The 23251-nt window shown below is 47.8% G+C and overlaps 1 protein-coding gene across 9 annotated transcripts in view; it reads left to right on the top strand.

The window, feature by feature from the left end:
* Positions 1-23251, top strand: part of ASAP2 (ArfGAP with SH3 domain, ankyrin repeat and PH domain 2) — a 160563-nt gene that overhangs the window by 109503 nt on the left and 27809 nt on the right. For all 9 annotated transcript variants that reach the window (XM_036872732.1, XM_036872736.1, XM_036872734.1 and 6 more), the window contains 6 exons: positions 4498-4601; positions 4699-4768; positions 9915-10002; positions 15822-15870; positions 15948-16114; positions 18274-18407. In XM_036872732.1, coding sequence (XP_036728627.1) covers positions 4498-4601; positions 4699-4768; positions 9915-10002; positions 15822-15870; positions 15948-16114; positions 18274-18407 — 612 coding nt within the window. The remainder of the gene's footprint in view (positions 1-4497; positions 4602-4698; positions 4769-9914; positions 10003-15821; positions 15871-15947; positions 16115-18273; positions 18408-23251) is intronic.

Genomic DNA, 23251 nt, shown 5'->3' with positions numbered 1-23251 from the left:
TGAGGGGTCCTTCTGCGCACTTGACCCTCCTCTGTTGGCTGGTCATCTGGCACCTTGTCTTCGTGACTCTGGCCCCGACCTCTGCCCCCCTCCCCACTCTGACTCGTACTCCAGTCTAGGCTGATGCCCTTGCTCCTGACCCCGGCCTGTCAGGTCCCCCCGACTGCCCCACTCCCCCGTTGCCAAGCCTTCGTCAGCACTCCCCCTGTGCTCTCCCCTGCTCTCTGTTGCCATGGTGTCTCCTGCTTGCTTCACTTCTCAGGTTTTTCCAGGCACGTGATAAGCGTGACCAATAATCAGCCCTTACAACAGCATGGCTGGGCAGATAGTATTAGCCCGCATTTACAACTTGAGTCTGAGAGGAGAAATGCATTTGCTGGAGTTTTGGGGCCAGGGTTTGAGCCCTGGTCTGTCCCACCACAAGGCTGTTCTCTGTCAGCTGTATTATGTGACTTTAATATCTTGTGTCAGAATCTTTTAAAAAGCTGCCCAGAGGGACTTCCCTGGTGGTCCAGTGGTTAAGACTTGGCACTTTCACTGCAGGGGCCCATGGTTGGGGAACTTAGATCCCTCAAGCCATGCAGTGTGGCCAAAAAAAAAAAAAAGGCTCCCCCGAAATAATGGGGAGTGGGTGGTAAGAGACGTGAGGGCGCTGCTCTTTGACCACAGCTTAGTGCTCGATCAGCACAGCCCCCAGTCCCGTGCGTCCACACACACACACACACACACACACACACACACGCGTCCATGGACACGCCTGGCACGCCTTGGGAAAATGGGGAGCGCTTGGGCGTCACAGCCCTCCCTTGACAGAGAAACTTTAAGCTTCGTGAGGTGACTCCTCGGCAATCCATTCATCAGGAGAATTGACCGAACACAGACTTTCTGAGAGGTGGACAGGTGAATTGAAAAAGTGTGTGTAATGTTCTAGAGCCTTAGGGAGCTCGGGGATACTTGTGATGTTATGAGTAGACGTGTGTGTGTGCACGCGCATATATGTGTATATAAAGTATGCAGTGTCACCCTTCCCCGGCCCCACGCCCCGTTCCTGAAGATTTCAGACACTGAGCCTACCCCTCATCTGGGCGGTTTCTGCTTCAGCAGGACCCAGTGGCTAACACTTCATAAGGCCACACAGAACTTAAGATCGTGGACAGTGCCGGGGATCTGAGAACTTGTCTGGATGTCAGAGGACAGAGGATTTGTGGATACTGATAGAGTTTTATGAGAGCTTTCGGAAGGTCCATAAAACGCCTGCTTAACTTATGTGCTTCAGACATGTAACAGTCTCCACGTGGAGGCTCACTCAGTCGAGTCTTATGGTGTCCTTGGCTCTCCTGGAGAAGCACAGAGTACGTGGCAGAGTCTCCAAGAATCCGGGCAACGTGGATGCCGCGGCCAGTTGCCTGCTGTATTGTTAGATGATGGTTCTCCTCAGAAAGAGAGGCTCTTTTCCCTTGAACTATATTCCATTCCGTTGAAATCTCAGTATGTGAAAGGGCCGACTTCATTTGTCACTCCCTCCCTTGATCAAGTGTTGTATGAAACACTTGTATAAACAGGTGAAGAAAGGCTATTTTTGTTGGGTCACGTAGAAGTCACCTGGAAGATGCTGAAATAATAAGTTCTAAAGCAGGTTCAATTTTATGTTACACAGATTATATTCCTTCCAAATTTTAAATTTCATAGTTTCAGATTTGCTTGCATTTTAAAATTGATTCAAGAAATGCCTTGTCTAAAGAATAAAACAGTGATTTCATTCCTAACCTCTGGCATAGGGTCTGATTCTGTTGAAAAGAAGAATGTCCTTTATCCTGTTCATAAGACCTGTGAAGAGTTCTGATTAATATGCTTGACGTGAACACTTTTAGCAGTGTTGTCACGTGGTTTCATCACTTATTTTGTGCAGGATTTTTTTTTCTCCCCAAATCAATAGACGTATTTCTTGGTTGTGCAGTTTAGTCTTTTGACAGGTTTATTTTTAGTCTTTCACAGAGATTCAGATAGGTGAACAGTATTTCTCCATTTCCCCTCTGCTGCATTCATTTCCAGTGATGTTTAAAGCTGGGTTTGCTCTAAATGTCTAGTGCTAGTATATACTGCCCCTTTGAGAGAATGTAGAAACTGGGACCATCCTTATCCGATGAATGAGCTGTTTGCCCTAGTTGTTTAGAGGCATGAACTCCCTGTGGAAAAGGACATTTCTCATGTTAGGGGGTCTGCTTGTTCAGGCTCTGTTGTCAGTTCAGTAATGGAATGCTTGAGCATATTATTGATTTCTCAGATGAAGGTTTTTTTAAAAAATTTTTTTGCTGAGTTATCCCATATATATTTCAGAGTTTAAAAAGTCAGTGCTAGACAGGCCATGTTCATGGATTGGAAAACTTAATATTGTTAGGTTGGCAATACTTCCCAAACTGATCTACAGGTTCAGTGTGATCCCCATCAAAATAAAATCCTAGCTGCCTATTTGCAGAAATTGACAGGCTGATTTTAAAATTCATACGGAAATGCAAGGGACCCAGAATAGCCAAAGCAATCTTGAAAGAGAAGAACAAAGTTGGAGGATTCATCCTTTCTGATTTCAGAACTTTCCACAAAGCTATAATAATCAAGATAGTGTGGTACTGACATAAGGATGAGCATATAGATCAATGAAATAGAATTGAAAACGCTTACGTTTATGGTCAGTTGATTTTCAACAAAGATGTTAAGACAATTCAATGAGGAAAGAACCGTCTTTTCAATAAATGATGCTGGGGCAGTTGGATAGCCAAAGCAAAAGAATGCATTTAGACCCCTACCTCACACCATAATAAAAAATTAATTCAAGATGGGTCAAAGACCTAAATGTAAGAGCTAAAACTATAAAACTTAGAAGAAAACATAGATGTAAATCTTTGTGACCTTAGATTAGGCAATGACTTCTTAGATGTGACATCTAAAGTACAGATGACAAAAGAAATAGTAGATAAACTGGACTTCATCCAAATTAAAAACTTGCGTTTCAAGATTTTTTTAAAAAACGGTCAAGAATTTGGGTGGCTGGCTGTGGCTTTCGGATGAAGTCTAGGCTCTGACTCCAGCCCGCCTGTCCCTTCGGCCGATGGGCCCCCTTATCTTGGCTGCAGTATTTGTCCTCATGTCCCTCCCTGGAGGATGGCCACAGCCACCACTTTCCTCTGCAGGCCTCCGCGTGTGTCCCTCCCCTTATCCTCTGCCGGTTCTCACCTTCATCTTTAAAACTCACTTCTTCCAGACGCTCCCATGGTTTTCTCTGTTTGGCTCTTCACTTCTGGAGCCGGTGTAGTCTCAGTTCGGATCATGTTGACTGCCGTGCACTGGTTCTTTCATTGTTTGGGCAGTGCCTAGGGTCCCGGGGGCATGATCATCTGCTCGACAGTGGAGCAAGGCTGGCTCTGGATCCTCGGGCGTCCTCTGGTGAGGGCGCGAGGCGCGGTGGAAGGAGCCTCAGAGCGCGAGGCGGAGCTCCCTTCCACCCTCCGCTCGGGCTCCAGCGGGCCCTGCATCTTGAGCAAGTCACTTATTTTCATCGTTTCTGTTTCTTCTGTGACGAAGTGAACTGGATTGGGGGCTCTCATAACAGATGGAGGCAGCTCTTAGTCCTGCCTGGTTGACCTGTGAACTCCTTGTTCATGTTTTGCTCCCCTTGTTTCCTTCGCCAGAATTTCCAGGGTTAGCGCTCCTGGTATCATCTGTGAAACACCAGTTGAGCACATGTTGGATCCCAGACACTGGACTTAGGCCCAGGGGATTCATTAATGGTCTTTGCCCTCAAGAAGCTGAAGGCTGGAGTTTCCCAGCGGTGGTGGACTTGGCCATATTCTCAGCTGACCAGGTGGACAGTCTGCCCTCAGGCTGGAGCAGTTGGGTTTAGGGCCATGGCCCCTCTGCTGGGATTGATGGGGTCAGGAAGCAGATGTTGTTCATATGTGTTACGTAGCAGGTATTCACACACATGGTCCCACTCAAGCCTTCCTATATTTGCTGTCCTTACTAGAAATTGTTTTCCTGTTTTCCCAGGAGGAAACTGAGACAGGGAGCTTAAGTAACTTGCCCAAAGTAAGAGGCAGTACATTGTTTTTGTGTTTTTTTGCTTGAAAGCCCCGCCTCTTCCAACATGCAGCGTTACTGCCTTCCTTCTCGAGGCTGCTTTTGCCACCGCAGGAGCTTCTTGCCACTGTCAGGGACTTAAGGCTCGTAAATAAGTAAAATCTCGTAATTTCCAAATGGCTCATTCTTTCAGCCAGTTTGGGGATACTGGCATTTGCCATTTCCGTCTCCAGCCTGGTAGGTGGCATTTATGAGTTCCAGGATATGAATTTTATGTCCCTTTTTTGGTGTGTTTAAGAGGAGAAATTCTCTAATTTAAAAAGAAAAAAAAATTGTTAAGGGTGTAAGTATCTCTGTGTACTGCTTTTTAAAAATTGGAATCTGGACAGGATTAAAAACCACTAACATCTTAACTGTTTTCAGGATTCACAGCTTCGCCAGAGCACAGCCTATAGTTTACACCAGCCTCAGGGAAACAAAGAGCATGGCACCGAGCGGAATGGCAACCTCTACAAGAAAAGCGATGGGTACGTAGACGGCGCTGCTAGAGTTTCAGTGTGTGTTTGTAATCTCCTGTGTCCAAAATTTCTGAACTCTTTTATTTTTTCCCCATTTATCTGTAAGGATCCGAAAAGTGTGGCAGAAAAGGAAATGTTCAGTGAAAAACGGTTTTCTGACCATATCCCATGGCACCGTAAGTAGTATCCTCTGTCATCACGGGCTCTGCTGTAGCGGGACGAGGGGATGTGGGCTGGAGGCCTGGTAAGGGGACCGAGCCCTGCGCTGCGGCACTAGGCGTGCATTTTAAACAAGGTCCCTGCTGAGAAGAGCCTGTGTGGGTGCCTCCTCGGTTTGGTGCCCCTGCCGCTGGTTGATGCTCCCCTAGCAGGGGCCCTTGCTGCCTCACAGGGTCAGGAACACCTGAGGAGCCAGGTGGTCTGTATTCAGAGGCCTGTGACTCCCAGAAACAAGCAGCAAACCGCTCCCCAGCTTTCTTTGTCTGTGGAAATTGAACATCACACTTGGAAAGAGTTCTACTTTTCCATCAAGGGAAAAGAGTTTAGGTGGTGAGGAGTCTGGGAATCAGAAATCCAAGAGAAGAGAGATTTCAGCAATTTTATCGTAGACACACTGCACCCAGCCTTCACCAGGTTCTTCTTCTACGACCCTGTGTATAACTGCCCATGCAGGAAACTGCGCCAGCGTACGCTGAGCCAGCTGGAATAAAATGATTTACTTAATCTGGCTTTTGGAGACGAGGGATTGTAACCACAGTTACAAACACGGCCCTTTTCCACGGTGGGCTTTAGGCATATCATCCCCGTACCTGGTGTGACGGGATCTGGTGAAAGCCGTGGAGGCTGGTAGATGTTTTTTAAACGTCTGAAGGCAGAGTTGGTTGCCGTTTTGCTGAGAACGAGGACACTGGTGGTGGCCTGCCTTCCTGCACCCCAGGCGGGAGGCCTGGCGCTGACCTCAGTCCCATAGTGGAGACGAGCCTCAGCCTTCGCCTTTCTTCCCCCGTCCCCACCGGCTCCCCTGTGAACGGCAGAGCTGGGCGGGAGCGCAGACAGCCTTTTCAGGGCCCTGGACAGAGGGCGTGGCTCAGTGTGGTTCCAGAGAAACCCTGCCCTTGTCAGTATTTCGGAGCGAGGAGACAGAGTAGAACCCCGCCTGAAGGGTGGCACTGCAGCACGGACTGTATGTATTCCACGGGCTGGGAGTGGGGTCCCTTCCTTTTCACCGACTCTGTGTGAGAAGGAGAGAGACCGCAGAACTAGCAGATACCACGTGTCTGGAGGGGCCTCTGGCCTGGGGGATTGAAAGTGGCTCCTGCCTGGGCAAATGAAGGTCGTTTCTCTTTTCCAAAATCCAGCCTTCACTGGCCTTCTTTATGCTCACCGCGTCCCTCATGGGGCCGTGCAGTTTGGATCCTGATGTAATTTTTTTCCGTACGGATGTGTGTGTGTGTGTGTGTGTGTGTGACTCGGTATAAGTGCTGTAGACTAAGGAAGGCAAATTGATTTAGTCACCACTCCTGTTTAAAATGGAGAATGTTAGACTGGATGAAGGCCAGGTTCCCTTCCTGCCCTAACACCTGCGATTCTGGGATTTGCTTTCGAATTGTATTCTACTCTGTTTTGAGTCAGGTTTACTGCCTCAGTGCAGAAAATCTCATAAAACAAGACTGGGTTTCGTTTCATGCTTGTTTACAGCTCTAAAGCCAGTTGGGATATTTGCTTCATTGGCGTGTCCACTAGACCCAGGGCCTCGGCTTAAGCCAAAGAGTGGTTCTCCCCGCGATCACAGAAGTGACAGCAGGTCTGGTAATCCTCTGCTGACAGCATAAACTTTGGGTCTCGTCACTTCTGTTGCTTGAGCTTCCTCTCAGAAGACATGGAGGCTTAGTTTTCTTTAAATGTTGATGGGTTGCCCCAGTTTTTGGCAGATGGTACGGTTATAACTAGCTTTACTAGCACGCAGAGAGCTCAGCTTGTCACGCCGCTCGCATGTTGTATTAGTGCTTCGCCCTTGGGGGGATCCCTCTCTCGGGAGTCCCGCTCTCTGGATGCCGCCTCCTGCCTTTAGCTGCCTTGCAGCCCAGCGGAGTGGCAGGCGGGGGCTCCGTCCCGCTGCCTCGCCTGGGAAATGAGTGGGTCCCTGTGGCAGCCCTCTTTCTGCTGCGGGGCACCCTGCGTGCTCTGGGAGGCCGGATCCCGACACCCCAGTGCTGCTGCACCGCTACAGAGCGTGCACACACTGTGATGTCAATTAACCTCCACCGAGGAAGAGTGGAGAGATGCCGGTTTGGTTCGGTTTGGTTTGGATTTGGCTCCTTGCGTGGCTTACCTGTTCAGCCAGCATCTCCCTGAGTATGTTTGTTAATTTACCGTCAGGAAAAAAGGGACAGTTTAGGACCTGAGATGCTTGTATTCTGTATTTTAGCAGAGGGACAGTCATAGCATCTGGGATGAATTCAGTAGAAAGCCCAAGTTGGTACTCCCCGTGAGACAAGGCTAATTGTATTTTCTGGCCCTGGAAAGAAGTTATCCTTGGGACAAAATGACTCTAATTAGATATCCTCTTTGCCAAATTTGTCGCTTTCCACACCGCCAAAGGCTGGAGACTGCATTCAGCTGGAAGAAATGTCTGTTGTGTCTTACAAAATCTAAAAAAAAATTTTAAATGATCATCAGTCATGCAGAAGGAAGACTATAAACTTCCTTTTAAAAGCCTGACAAATTGGAGGAAAATGGAATGGCCTGACTAAAATGGGAGCGTCACTAATAATCCGTGTCTTCATGGCAAACAGGGCTGTAGGGTCTGTTTCCTGCTCCTTGCTGAGTTTTCTACTAAACCAAGGCTTCTCAAATCAGGCTCTCAAGGAACACTGGTATCTGATGAATTAGATAGACCTGTTCTATAGCTGAATTTCATGATGACAGCATTTTCTCCAAATTGTAGCAGGGAGGGAATTTAATGGATAGAATGTTCTCTATTTAAAATTTTTCTCCTGTGAATTTTTCTTACAGCCTTGCTGTCAGCTATTCGTTAATCTGAATGGGCCAGTAGCAAGCCAATTATTAATGTAAAACTTGGAACAGCTTAAGATGGGCAGCTTCTAGGTTTTGTGGACCATTCTCACGGTTGTCCTTTTTGAATAGTAGCCACATTTATACCTTTATCATTATTCCTACTTCCCATATAGGCACTGGATATTTTTCCACATTTTGTGGTGCATACACTGTGAAGTAAGAAATCTGTCTTTGAGGGTAGTTGTGTCTCAGTAAGAATGAACAACTTTCCTAGTAGCACAGGGAAAACGGAAGAAGGCAGGTTGGGGGGGCAGGGGGAGTACTCACTGCAGTGTGGTTCTTTGCAGCACTTGAGATACTTAGAGGTAATCCTGGGAAGTGGCTCTGCTTCCCAGGAAGCCATGGCAAGGGCAGGAGAGAGTGGCCGTGAAGGGCTTGGGCTCTGGGGCCGGGCTGCCTTGTTTGAACGTTGGCATTACTGCTCCCAAGCTGTATAAGCTGCATCAAATTATTTAGTCTGTCGGGGACAGTATCTTCATCTATAAATGTGGAGTAGTTCCTGCCTCAGAGCGCAGCTGGGAAAATTAAATGAGTTAATTCATTAAAAATGCTTACAACAGCGCCTGCCTCAGGTAAGCACAGAATAGGATAATAACAATAGCAGCAGCAGCAACTGAGTGAAGGTAGCTATTATTATTCAAAGTCATCTTCTTGTCCATGGAAGTTTTCTGTATTTACCAAAGCGCATCACCCCCTTTACTGCTCCTGCTTCTAAGACTCAGTGGACACCAGCATTTGGAAGTAGTCCAGGAACATCACCTAAATGCACCTGTGTAGTTGTGTGACCATATGAGGTGATGGAATAGGCACATACTTTTTTATGGGCTGAACACCTTGGTAGAGTGCTTGGTTGCATTCATGCCGTGGTCTCCTACTGTAGAAACATATCATCTGGTGTACTGGTTCCTGGACGAGCCAGTTCATTCTATTAATAAAGATCAAAAATAGGATTGATGGTACTTCTACTTGGAATTGTCCAGGTTTGCAAGATCAGGCAGAGCTTGGTGTCTTTGAATACTGATTTCTGATGACCCAAGGGCGTCTGTCAGGCATCGGCAGACTGCAGAACGTGCAGTGATTTCCACGTAAGAGGTGTCGGCACAGCCGTGAACCAGGAGAGTCTGGTCCAACCCTGTCTGTCCAGCTTCTGCTTGTCCCAGATTGCTGTCCTCAAACCCAGCTGTTCACACTGCAAGGGTCAGTCCTGTTGTAACGGAGGCCACGCTGCCTCACCCGTGACTCTGAGCTCATTGGAGAGGGGTCTATAAATGCAGGTCCGCCCAGATGTAGACGCATGTGAGTGTGTTATCTCGATTAATCCCAAATCCAAGCTTTTACAATTTCTTGACATGGCTGGTGGCCACGGGAAGGGGTAAACAAGAACAACTGAACTCTAAGACATTTTATTTGGTCTTTCCTTTAGCAGCTTGGTGGGTGGGTAAGATAAGCCTTTCATATTTGAATATTTCTCCAAGATTTCTGAGAGGCGTTTCGCCATTCAGAATTCTTTTTTTTTCTGAAATTATCTTATCTTCTGCCCTTTGCTTTTTTTTGGACTAGTTATGATAGTTTCTGAAATGGTAATGAAATAGTCATTTTTGACACATCTCTGACAAAAACGTATTGTAATCTCTTGTTACCATTGTGTGTGGAGGGCAGAAGGTGGGTGGACACGTATGTGAACGAGGTGGGTTTTGTTGAAATTTAAGCGACAGATGGCTGGCATTAAGGATTATGAATCTGTCATCTGTCATTTTATATATATATATATATATATATATATATTTATAATTTCTCTGTCACTTTTGTGCTGTGAGGTTACTTTCCCTGCAAGTGAGTGTTTATACTCAGGAAAACACTTTTAAGATCACCAGAAATTGATCTGGATGCCCATGTTCCCAGCTGATCAGGACGGAATGTCTCTGAGCTTTAGCCAGGGAGCATTTTGATCTCGGGGAGCCCACTGCCCTTGACCTCAAAGCTGGGCTGGCATCACTTGTACCCCTGTCTGGGTGGGTGTGTGGGCCCCCAGTGTCCCTTGCAGGGAGGGGCAGCTGCCCCCTGGGAGCTGAGGTCCAGGGACACCCTGTGATGTGCCTCTGTCATGCCTTCCACATAAAAGCCTGCCTTCTGATAGCTATCTTTGCAAGCCAGTGAGAACCTGTTCTTGCTATATTTTAATGAGGAATGATACTGTGGTTTCCCATTCCTTTCCACCCATCTCTGTTTTTTGTCTTTCAACAGGCAAACCGGCCTCCTGCAAAGCTTAACCTATTAACCTGCCAAGTGAAAACCAACCCTGAGGAGAGGAAGTGTTTTGACCTAATTTCACGTAAGTTTATTTCTCAGACGCTGTGCTGCAGAGAAATTATTTTACACTCTCGTCTAGGGCATCAACCCCCTTTCAGACAGTGCATTAATTTAAAGAATTGGTTTTCAAAGAGAAAGCCCTTTATTTCGGGTGACTGCGTGCTTTTTATTTCCGCTGGTGATGGTCTGCTTGCCGGTCTCTCGGTTCAGGGCTTGACTCTGCGGACGGCCTTGCTCCACTCGCGGGATCTGTAAACCTGGGCACGTCCTCTCAGCTCCCCAAGACTCGGGTTTCCTATTCGTAAACAAGGAGATTATACTAGATCAGCCCTCAAGCCTAAAAATCCCTTCACTTCACTATAAAAAAGGGCAGTTCTGTCATCAGAGCTCCCCTAACTTGGGCGCTGTTCGAACTGCTGCACCGCTGATGTGATGAGGTCCCCGGCATAGCTCTTGAAACTTTCAGGTTGAAATCTGCTTGTCTTCCCACCCCAGAATTAGTGTTTCTGCTCCTGTGCTGCTCGTCTTTGTGGCAGACCCAGAAGAACCGCCACAGAACCATCCATTGTGGCAAGTGGCCTCTCAGCATCGCCTAAGGAAGAGGGAAAGGGCGAGCGATATCTTAAAGAAATATGATGGCCTTTTGGTCTCGGCAGTTTTCGGTGGCAAAGTTACAGTTTCGGGGGAGGAAAGGGCCAGCTCCCCTTTCAAAAGGCAGTCACTGGGGATTTGGGCACAAGAGTTATATTTATAGAGGAAAACTCCAGACCGTGCCTTTTGGGAAGATGAGTGCTGTCTTATTTGCCTCAGTATCCCGAGCGTGAGGTGGCTGCTTTTTAAGATGTGTGTTGGGTTGTATTATCGAGGGTAGGAAGTTACTATGTAATTTAATGCTCACAGCAAACTTAGAGGAAATGATTACCGGCTCCTCTGTGCTTGGGGAGGAGACGGAGGCCCGGGCTCATGTCCTGTTCTCATGCACCTGGTCCAGAGGCCTGGGCCGGTGTCCTGTTCTCATGCATCTGGTCCAGCGGCCCGGGCCGGTGTCCCGTTCTAATACACCTGGTCCAGAGGCCCGGGCCGGTGTCCCGTTCTAATGCACCTGGTCCAGAGGCCCGGGCCGGTGTCCCGTTCTAATGCACCTGGTCCAGCGGCCTGGGCTGGTGTCCTGTTCTAATGCACCTGGTCCAGCGGCCCGGGCTGGTGTCCTGTTCTCATGCGCCCGGTGCAGAGCTGCAGGAGCACGTTGAGCAGTGCGGTGTGTGGTTTGGGTGCTGTTTGCTCTGATCTTCAGCTTCCAGACCGATTTGCAGAATAAAAATTGACTCTCCAGCTTCCAATCCTGTGTCCCTGCTCAGTGTAGTCAGGCCCGCAGATTCATTTACCCTCCTCACTCGCAGGTCCTTCACTCACTCAGGACGGTGTGGAATGTGGAGGATTGACCGTGGTTTAAAATGTGCCCCTGGAGGGCAATAAAAAGTGACAGTTAAAGGGAGACAGCTTGGGGGTCGTACCTGACGTCAGCCAGTGTCTAGGGGACACTTGGAGGGCTGCGGCCTTTCATTTTCTGAAGCAGTAACTCATGAGAAGTGGCGCATTCCCCTCCAGTAGCTGATCGGCGGTTAGTCACGGAGTGTGAGTTCTGCGCACGGGGAGGGGGGCCCTCACGCCCTCGCTTGCCCCGGTCGCTCCAGCACCCCTATGGGGCCCCCGTCAGAGACCACGTGTGCAGAAGCATTTCTTTCAGGCGTGTAGATGACTCCGAAGCCTCCCAGCATACACATTTGAACAGCTGGCCAGGCCCCGAGGAGGATCGGTAGGTGTGAGCGTGCCTTGCTGCTACAGGCGTGAGTTACTGCGGGCATCTGGTTCTGTGCTCGCGCTCTGGCCACCTGACATTTGCAAGATTCCATCAGTGTCTTTGCTCTGGTGCCTGACATGATACATACCTTCGGTCAAGAGCTTCCGGCCTCCGGCACCCGGAAGGGCTTACCGAGTCTAGTCCTAGGCGCTGCGGTGAACTTGCCAGAGTCCGCTGTCGTCTTTGAAAAATGCTCTCATCCCTTCTTGCCACTGTCTTCCAGTGGGTAGAATGAATCCGGTCCTACACACTTGTCATCCTCAGCTAGTTTTCAAGAGGTGGTGCTGCCCTGGGGGGGGGTGTAGTGGCAGTGCTTTGTTGCAGCGCTACGTGGGTTTGGGTCGTTACAGAGAAGCGTCGAAACTGGTCAGGATCCCCACCCCCCCACCCCCCCAGGAACCATCAAGGGAGACACTGCAGAGCGAGAAAACCATGACCTGAGAGGTGGTTGCCTGGCTTCAGGTCTGACTGTACCTGCTGACCGGGCTGCTGGGGCACACGCGTATCCCCGAGACACCTTTGTGCTCGTGAAACATCTGGGTGGCTGGAGAAATGAAAGTCAAGCTGTAGATGGGCAGCGAGGATGCTGTTTCCGGTGTGAGTCTACCAGGCCCCGAGGAGCCGCCCCTTCCTCCTGTCCCTCAACCTGCAAAGCCAGCTTGGAATCACCCAGAGAGCCCGGGAGGAACAGACTGACCGCTGGCTTCAGCTGTTTCCCTGCAGAATCCTCCTTTACCGATCTTTCCCCCAGACAGGGACTCCCCGCCCAGATCAAGCCGTCGGTGAGCCTGGCTTCCCAAGGAGGACGTCCCTGTGGCAAGGCCAGCCCTTCTGGAGCTTGTGCAGTCCTCTTGCCCTCAGATTGACCCCACTGTTTACAAATTCAAGTCCTGAGCCATTATCCTCAGATCATGCAGTCATGCCAGGTTGGGGTGGGAGGTGTAGGAGAAGGTGCACATGATCTAGGTCAGTCCCCTGAGTGGGATGGACCCACAGGGTGCCTCTCCAGGTCCACATGGAGGGTTCGTGGCCCGCTGGAGCCCGAGCCTGGGGCAGAGAAGCAGCCCTTCCCAGGATACCTCACAGCAGGGCTCTGGAAACTTCCTCTTTTCTCCTCCCTCTAGTTGAATCTGCTAGAAACTGTTCTTGGTGTAAAGGCATCTTGAAAGAATATCCATACAAGGGAATTTTTTTTTTTTTTTAATATACAGCAGGTTCTTTTTTTTTTTTAAATTTATTTATTTTTGGCTGTGTTGGGTCTTCGTTTCTGTGCGAGGGCTTTCTCTAGTTGCGGCAAGCGGGGGCCACTCTTCATCGCGGTGCGCGGGCCTCTCACTGTCACGGCCTCTCTTGTTGCGGAGCACAGGCTCCAGACGCGCAGGCTCAGTAGTTGTGGCTCATGGGCCTAGTTGCTCCGCGGCATGTGGGATCTTCCCAGACCAGGGCTCGAACCCGTGTCCCCTGCATTGGCAGGCAGATTCTCAACCACTGCGCCACCAGGGAAACCCCCAGGTTCTTATTAGTTATCTATTTTATACACATCAGTGTCTACATGTCAATCCCAATCTCCCAGTTCATCCCACCACCACCACCCCCCGCCACTCTCCCCCCTCGGTGTCCATAGGTTTGTTCTCTACATCTGTGTCTCTGTTTCTGCCTTGCAAACCGGTTCATCTGTACCATTTTTCTAGATTCCACATATATGCGTTAATATACGATACTTGTTTTTCTCTTTCTGACTTACTTCACTCTCTATGACAGTTTCTGCGTCCATCCACGTCTCTACAAATGACCCTAATTCGTTTCTTTTTATGGTTGAGTAATATTGCATTGTATATATGTACCACACCTTCTTTATCCATTCGTCTGTCGACGGGCATTTAGGTTGCTTCTGTGACCTGGCTGTTGTAAATAGTGCTGCAATGAACATTGGGGTGCATGTGTCTTTTTGAATTATGGTTTTCTCTGGGTATATGCCCAGTAGTGGGATTGCTGGGCCATATGGTAATTCTATTTTTAGTTTTTTAAGGAACCTCCATACTGTTCTCCATAGTGGTTGTATCAGTTTACATTCCCACCAACAGTGCAAGAGGGTTCCATATAAGGGAATTCTTATTTGGAAATTTTCACAGAGAATTTCCCCTGCTTCTCCACCATTCACGTGTTAAAATGAAGAATTGGCCACAGAAATGGGTTGTTCCCCCATCTCCTTGATTTTCCTGCGGCATCTGTGCCTGGTCTGACCATGAAGTGGCTCAGGGAAAACTTGGAAGGTTTTAGGCCTGATGTCAGACCCGGTCCTCTGGTGTAACCTGTCATGGTCATGGCTTCCCGAGGACTCTGAGATCCACTTAGAGTGGATGTGGACCTGCCCGCTCCGGTCCTCCCGCAGGTAAGGCTCTGCACACCAGGTAGAGCGGGGGCAGGGAAAGCGGCCTCCCTTCCCAGCACCTGACCACTAACATTTGAATCACAGGATTAAGTTTATTTTTCTGAACTAGACACGGGTCTCTTTTTTTTTTTAAGTATTTATTTTATTTTTGGCTGTGCCGGGTCCTAGTTGTGGCATGCGGGATCTTTCGTTGTGGCATGTGGGCTTCTCTAGTTGCTCACAGGCTCCAGAGGGTGTGGGCTCAGTAGTTGCTGCGCGCTGGCCTAGTTGCCCCAAGGCATGTGGGATCTTAGTTCCTGGACCGGGGATGGAACCTGCGTCCCCTGCATTGGAAGGCGGATTCTTAACCACTGGACCACCAGGGAAGCCCCTTGGCACAGTTCTCTTAAACCCTGTTCCTCTCCTCAGTAACAGGCTGGGGATAGAGGGTGCGGGGTGTCCCCTCCGTGTCAGGAAAAAAGGAAGGAAGAGGATCAGAGCTGGGGTCAAAACCTGACCCCCTCGGCCACGGGGTGCGCTTGTTCCTGCCTCTTAACCTCTCTGGGCCTCAGCCTCCTCCCAGTCAGCTCACCAACAATTATCCTAAGAACTAAAGTGCTTTCAGGAGTGTAAAGGCCACAATGTTCACTCACTTTGAGGGGCACAATGTTTACTGGGAACCCCAAGGACAGTCCCTGCCTGTCACTGCTCTGCCATCTGCAGAAGTTGGATCTCCTCCCTTTTTTTTTTTTCTTTTTTGTTTTTTAAATTTAATTTTCTTTTTTACTTCATTTTTGGACTGATTGTAGGCAAAGAATTTCTGTATATCCCTTACCCAGCTGCTGCCTAATACGGACAGCATAGTACAGGTTGTCAATTACTATTTAGTATATAATATCAGCCATATCTGCAACTGTCAAAACCAGGAAATTTACATTGGTGTGATGCTGTTAACTAAGAATCTTATTCAGATTTTACCATTTTTTCCACTAGTGTCCTCTTTCTGTTCCAAGATTCTCTCCAGGATTCCACATTGCTGCTGTTATTTTGCCCTAGTCACCTACAGTCTATATCAGTTCTGTATCTTTCCTTGTCTTTCATTACTTTGATACTTTGAAAATTATTGGTCAGTTTTTTGGTCATATGTCCCTCAGTTTGGGTTTCTCTGATGCTTTCCCACAACTGGACTGAGGCTGTACACTTTGGGCTAAGAAAGCCAGAAATCTTGTAAGATACTCACTTTAGATAAGGCTTTTACTATTCAAAGGGCCATAACAATTGGGGGCCAACTCTGTAGCAAGTTAAAAAAAAAAAAAAGCTTTTGAAAGGATAGTGATGGTTTTCATTGAAGAGCTTCAGTTTTTGGAAGTTGCTTCTCTTTAGACTGGAATGGAGGAACAGAGCTGGCTCGATAATTTGCATAAGAAAGCCACAGTTCCCAGGTGAGGGCTTGTAAAGGGCAGGGAGGAGTGCTGGGTTGTATACAAATCATTGACTTCGTAGCAGAGTTTAGACTCTTCCTGAGGTTAATTACAAACCACTTTCTTTTGGAATTGTGTATGGATTACTGTCCGGGCTCACAATTGATGAAACCCCTCTTGCCGTGCAGATGACAGGACATACCACTTCCAAGCAGAGGACGAACAGGAATGTCAAATGTAAGTTGTTTGGGGGTGGGACCTTGGAAGGGCAGTTGTCCTCGGGATTTAACACAGCGTCACTGTTATTTTTCTAGATGGATGTCTGTGCTGCAAAACAGCAAAGAAGAAGCTCTAAACAATGCATTTAAGGGAGATGACAATACGGGAGAAAATAACATAGTCCAAGAACTGACAAAGGAGATCATCTCCGAGGTCCAGAGGATGACAGGCAATGACGTGTGTTGCGACTGCGGGGCGCCAGGTGACCCAGCCACCCCCTCCCAGCTCTAGGACGTTTAAATCCTGTTCCGATTCACAGAAGCCAGTCACTGATTTCCCCTTTCATTTCAAACGCCAAGCTCAGCGCAGCCCAGCCTGAGCTCACGCTGTCGCACAGATGCTTACTGAACCGTGCGCAGACCAAGTGGGGGAAAGGGTGGGAAGAGGCCTGCCTCCGGGCCCTCAGAGCAGGCCTGCGGGGAGAGGGCCCCGCAGAGCTGAAACGGTTTAAATGCTTTTTGAGAAATGAAAACAGAAGCACACAGCGAGGGTGGAACCAGGGTCATCCTGGAACCAGGGTCATCCGGTCATTGTATTGGCTCCAGGCTGCGGCTTTTTCCGGGATTCAATCCATCCTCCCTTTGTACCGCTTTGTAGAACTTCTGCAGTAACTTTAAGCTGCTGTGTAGTCTGTGACCCTGGAAGAGCCACTTACTTTGTTAGATGTCAGTTTCCCCTTTTGGAAGATGAAGGGACCAGTGGCGATTGTCTGTGAGCCCCGGCCAGCTGCCACATTCTGTGAAATGAGGTGTTTATTTCTGTGTTTTGATAAGGCCTCCTGGGGTTTCATTTTCAATGGACATAAACTATGGTAGATTTTAACAACCAGTATTTTAAGCGTTTAATGAGCTGACTTATTCCTGTAGCTCAGATGGGCCGGTGTTAGGGGAGCTGTGGAGGAGCGTTCCCTGAACGTCGTGGAATGAGAGACGCTGTGGGCTGCTTAGGGTGGCCGTGTGCCTTTTCGTTCCCCTCGTTCTGCGACAACTTCCATCTTAAAAAAGGCGCATCCAAAATAGAGTGGACAGTTGAGAAGTGCCGTGGGTTCCTGTTACCCTGGAGGCTGTATTTGGGGATAATTTGAGGAATTACCTCATGGGGTCTCGGACCGTTAAAAACATACCTTTGGCAGGAGACGCTGCAGGGAGTGAAGGTAGCGAATTGTGCTTTTTCTTAGATGAGGACAGTGTAGTACTTGGACTTCTAAAACACTCTTATAAGGAATCAAAGGTATGACATTTTTGTTTTAAAATGCTAAAAGACAGTCTGAGTGATATAAAGCAGTCTAAATGTACACTCATACCCACCAAAAGCATGACACAGTCGATTCGGTAGAATAGGTCTAGTGAAGTGAAAACACCAGTGCCCGGGAGTATTTCCGAACTACGGATAAAATGTTTATAATTTGAACATTTTAAAAATAACTTTGCAATCAACTAGTGACCAAGGTTGCAATATTTGCCTCCTATGAGTTTCTGAGGGCAACAAGCAATTCTAAAGAGAATTGTACTTCTGGGCTGTGATCATGTGCTCAAGAATGTTTTATTTTGAATTCCGTGTTTTCAGTAAATTCAGCATTCATCCGTCAAGCATTTCTTGAGTGCCTACTCTGGCACACGGCTAGGAGGCTTCGCTGAGCAAGTAAACATGTGGTGCAGGTGTGGGTTTGAGCCCAGATGACGGCAGGGCTGCAGTCTGGCTCTGCAGCCTCACACAAGGAAGGCCCTTCACCTCTCTGAGCAAGATGGTGAAGACACCTGCCTTGTTTGCCTCCAGGCGCTCTTGTATGTGTTAAATGAGAAATTAAGGGAAAGCACCTGTAATTTCTGAAGCTCTCACACTTTGAGCTATTATTGCTACTATAATTGCTTCAACTCTGTGCTGAACAGAACATGGCATCAGCACATAGTGTGTGTTCTCTGCCGGTTATTAGCATGTTTGACATATAGACGTGTGTTAAGACAGTCCCCTGTGTGGTGCTAGACTTTGTCCCCTTTGGTGGTACCATCAGGTTGGTGATGGGGGTGGTCTGTATCCAGGGACCCTCGGCCACTAGAGGGCGCCGTGTCCTATTTATTCTTGTACACACAGCCCTGCCCCTTGGGAGTGCTTAACAAATGAATGGAAGGATGGGGAGGTGGAGCCCTAGGAAGAGGACAGAGAATAGATACGTGCACATGTGTGTATTGTGTGTAAATTGGTGGTAATTAATGATGAACGGAGGGTTCCAGCTGCGTCTAGGATCCAAAAAAAAAATGCTAATGATGCAACAAAACTCCATGTTCAGTAACTATGCAAGAAAAAAGTTCTGACCCCCGCCCTCTCCTTACAAGCTGCGATTTTCCCCGTTCTCTTTGGCAGATCCTACGTGGCTCTCCACCAACCTGGGCATTCTGACCTGCATTGAGTGTTCTGGGATCCACCGAGAGCTGGGGGTTCACTACTCCAGGATGCAGTCCCTGACGCTAGATGTGTTAGGAACATCTGAGCTGCTGGTACGTTTCAAATCCTTGATTTTGGAGTGAAAACAAATGATCTGAAAGCTAGGTTTTCATTTTGGCACTCGAATCCGTTTCTGTTTCTTAAAGTTCCACTGGGCTGGTAGCTGTTGATATTACCTAGTGGATTTGGGCAATTAGAAACTCATTGGTAATTCTTCCTCCTCGGCTACTAGTATCATAGCTGAGGGTTGCAAAGCTTTATTCTTTTTTTTTTTTTTTTTTTTTTTTTTGGCTGCGCCGGGTCTTAATTGTGGCATGTGACATCTTTAGTTGCAGCATGCAGACTCTTAGTTGCGGCATGCATGCAGGATCTAGTTCCCTGACTAGGGATCGGACCCAGGCCCCCTGCATTGGGAGAGCGGAGTCTTACCCACTGGACCACCAGGGAAGTCCCACAAAGGTTTATCCTTAAATGAATACAATGAATTGAACTTATAAAGGAGCGTTGAGACTGGTGTGAGATTCTGGAATAGGATGGTGGCAGAGTCCAGTTCACCCCAGTCATTAAGCAGGTGCAGAGCCCAGAGCCCAGAGACAGTAAAGGACTCATTCTTCCTGAGTCGTCTGCCGAGTCTGCGGTGCAGTCATTACCTGGCTCGAGTCTGCGGTGCAGTCATTACCTGGCTCAAGCCTCCGGTGGACTTGTCCTCTGTCCCTTATTGTTGCCTTTTGGGAGAGATACTGGTATTTGCTTCTACTGCCTTTGTTTCTAAAAAAAAAAAAAAGTTTCATTGTTGGTTGGGTGATAACACATAAGCCATGCAGTGTATTAGGGGGTTGAAGCATTTCCTGTAAAGTGACTTTCAGAGCTTGAGACTGTGGCTCCACTGAGGAACAAGCGTATCACACACGGGCGGTGCTTCGGGGCACCTAAAACATGAGCTCTTCGGACTGTTTCCAAAGTCTATAACTGCTGATGAGAGGGCAGTATTTGAAATTGTTTCCTGAGGTGGCTGGGCATTGGACGGTGACTGTTTAGGGGACGTTGATTTTGCCGTTGATTTTAGTGTCGAGAGCAAGAGTCTTGGCAGAAAACCAGTTACTGTGGTCAGTAGACCTCTCAGGGGGCCGTGAGTCGTACCCATGACTATTCTGGATCCAACGTGTCTGAACTTGTGATGCATTTAGAACTATCTTGTCAGATCCTTGCTGTCTTTCCAAGGGGTTCGTTTACGGTCTTGAGAGGCAAAGCTGGGAGAAGCTAGAGTGGATTCTGGTAGCCCAGTTTCAGTAGTATCACGGATTGCTTCAAGGTTACAGCTAAGCTAGCCTTGGCGGGACCCAGCAGTGTATTCTTGGTTACACACTACGGTTACCGTTAATGTCATAATGCGTACAGCCTCCATCACAGAGCTGTGTGTGTGCAGGCGGTATCCTGGGTAACTGGTGATGGCATAGATTTGAAATTCTCACAGTATATTTCCAGAGAAACATAAATTACTTCTCAGTGAGCACTGGTAAACTACCGCAGTTGCTGTACTGCCCTGGTGGTTTTTTTTTTAAAACAATTGGAAGTGTTCAGTGGTTTATGCTGAAGTAATAATTGTTGATTTTGTACGAGGCACTTCGCGGAGCGCTTTGTGTGTCTTAGCTCATTTTGCCCTTCACTCCAGCCCTGTGGCCCTGGTGTATTATCCCCATTTTACAAAAGAGGAACTGAGGCTTAGAATGTTTTAACAAGCCCAAGGTTACGTAGTTATCAAAGCACCAGATCTGGGGTGGAGGCCTCTTTAATCTGATTCCAGAGCTCACACGCTTAAGCCTTGAGGACTCTCCCTGTGGAGAGGATTTAAACGTCACTACCGTCCCTCCTCATTCCCCGTCCTCATCCCCTACAAATGTCTAACCGCCAGCTCTCTGGGAGGGAAGAAAGCCCGGCTTTGTAGCCCCGGTCACGTGATGTAAATGCTCCCACCGTGGCCATTTGCAGGCCACAGTGTGGATAACTGAATGTGCGGTGGGAAAGACCGCACACATTATGTCGTAAGTTTGCCGCACAAATACAACTTCAAAAACAGCATAGTAAAATAGTTAGGAAGTGATGAGTTTTGAGTATTACTTTGTTTTTAGTATAGTCTTTTTGTTTGTTTTTTTTTGAGGCTGCACCACACAGCTTATGGGATCTCAGTTCCCCGATCAGGGATCGACCCCTGGGCCCCGGCAGTGGAAGCGGGGAGTCCTAACCACTGGACCGCCAGGGACTTCCCTAGTATACTTTATTTGATCATGAGTTTATATAATGTAATTTTTAATAATGGCAGTTTAACAGCTGGCTTGTGTAAGCTGGTAGGAGCCTGATCCTGACACATCTGTTATACCTGCTTAAATGTGTCTCAGAAACTTAACTGACGATCTGCCTGAGACTACTGCCTACTGCAGAGAGAAACACCAGAGACGTTGGAAGGAGAATGTTTCCATTTCAATGAAAAGATGAGCTGGCTTCTGATCCCAGGCTCAGATCTTTGTTTCTTCTCCTGGAGCCTCCGTCTGTATCTCGTCTGTATATTCTCCTAGGCGTTCAAAGTTTGACCAACTCTCAGCCATTATGGAGAAATCAGGAAGAGGCTGCTTAACTAAGATCTGCAGATATTTCTGATGTCTAATCTCTGCCATAGCTTTAAACTCTCCCTTGTCTAAGCCTCTTTTCCTGAGTGGTTATCAGAAAAACAAAGGGCAGAGGCCTGAATCACGTGGGGTTTATTCCCACCCTCTCTGTGCCCCTGAACTCGCCTGTCCGGCCACTCCCAGGAGGCGGACGTCTCCCCCTCTCACCCCAACCCCGTTACTGCGGGCATGACACCACCTCCAGACCCTTATTCCTCAGCCCTTTGTTAAGCAATAGGTGGAGGGTGTGTGTCAGGTGTTAGTACCATTTGTAAAGCATGAGAATTTCAAGCCTTTTTAGAGCACCTGGTTCTTTTATTTTGCTTAGACAGTCAGGTGCCTGAACAAAAGACCTCCAGAAGGCTTGACACACACGCTGTGTGTGTGTGGTCAGAATTACATCCAGCACATAGTGAGAACTATAAAGTATTAGCTATCATTATTATCGTTGCTACCTTCTCCTCCAAGATGATTTGAACAAAATCCTTCCAGAAAAATCATCTGCGTGTCCTAATGTGTGAATCCGCAGGCAGACTCCACCCGGGTTGACTGCTCCGTTTGTGAACCTTTCAGGTTCACAGAGCAGTGGTGTCAGGGTCTTGGGCTGGTGTGTTCATCAGAATACGTTTTCTTGGGCAGCACATGTTAATTAGACCCCTTGTACCCTGTTAAAGAGATAAGAGGGTGAACTGGAAGATATCTTGCTGGCGTGTCCGAGGCTGCAGCCCGGACAGGGCTGCTTTCTAGAGCAGAGTCACAGAGCCACACACACGGATGTGCTGTGACAGGAGAGGGGTTTTGCACGGCCTGATGGAGACAGCAGAGAACACGAGCAGGGATTTTCATTTCCTGGCTGGCATTGTGTTCTAAATAGACAGATGCTCACCCCGTAAAGTGCAGCTTCTGTCCCCCCATATGGTCTCACCGTGGTCCTCGTGACAGAAGTCTTTTGCTTAATTCCATAAAGTATTTTCTGGCCTGGGGTTTGTAAACAGTTTCCCCTGATGGTATGTCGTGGCGGTTTCACCATTTCCTTCATAATTTGTTTTTGTTTCAAGCCATGCTTGATTCCCATGTCAACCGAGTGGGTTTCAGCAGCATCTGTGAAGGTGGCTGGTCAGCAGTCATCTTTCCTTCCCTTTGCCTCCTGCTTCTAGAATCACTTCTTACTCAGTGGAAAGAAACTGGGGTAATTGAAGTATTAATTTGATTTGAGTTCAGGGAAGCTGTGCCATTTTAACTACTCTAGCATGCACCAGCCTAAGATCCTTAGATATTAAAGCAAATCTGCTTTCAGAAAACCTCCTGATAAGCATAAATTTTAAAAAGATAAAGTTCCTCCTTCACATAGAAGATGACGATTTCAGTTCTGATTTTCAGGTCCTACATAGAACAGTATTGTTGGTACGAGGGTCCTAGTATCATATGGTCAGTTTCACATCGTAAGTGAAATTAGTAAAGGAAATTTCAGTATTATGGAATTGAATTTGAGTCAGTAATTTAAAAATCTTCTTCCATCAAAGAACAGGGTCAGAAACCCCCAGGAGCACATATTACTGACTCGGGCCTATTTTATGACTTTCTCCTGCCTCCTCATGAAGTTGTTAACAAGCTGTTAAATATAAAGCAGACCAGCCAACAGCTGGATCTGAGAGAGGGAGTGGAGAGGAAAGCCCTCAGAAACCAAGAGCTTCCTCGCAGATCATACTGTGGTTTCACCTGGGTCCGAAATGAAGCCACTCGGGCTGCGAAGAGCAACCAGAAATGTAGAACCAGCTACCATTTATTGAGTGCCTGTTACGCTTAGGTGTCGTCCCAGGTCCTTTGTCTCATCTAACCTAAACGAGAACCCCATTCTAAAAAGGAGGCCAGAGCCTGTGTTCTATTCTTTGTTCTTAAATCACAACTCTGAACTTTTTTTAGCCACAAACCCTATCAGAAAAAATTGAGCACCAAAACATATACATGTATGTGATGTATAGTTATACTTGTACTACTTACTAAGGAGTGTATTATATACTTTGTCAAATATACCAAAAGCAGAATTTCTAGAGGCGCAGGTGAAGCGCGATACACAACTCTTTTCGCGCACCACAGGGTATTTCGGGCACCACAGGGTATTTTCGTGCTCCGTTCTTTGGAGGCGGCAGTTTAGAGCTCACTGCCGTCTCTTAGCTCGCCTACCAGGGTCAGGTTCCTTCACTGCCCCGGGCCTTTTTATCCACCTGTGTATT

Source organism: Balaenoptera musculus, chromosome 13, assembly GCF_009873245.2.
Source record: "Balaenoptera musculus isolate JJ_BM4_2016_0621 chromosome 13, mBalMus1.pri.v3, whole genome shotgun sequence".
NCBI lineage: Eukaryota > Metazoa > Chordata > Mammalia > Artiodactyla > Balaenopteridae > Balaenoptera > Balaenoptera musculus.
The sequence above is the reverse complement of the archived record's forward strand: the minus strand, read 5'-3'. Positions and strand labels throughout refer to the sequence as shown.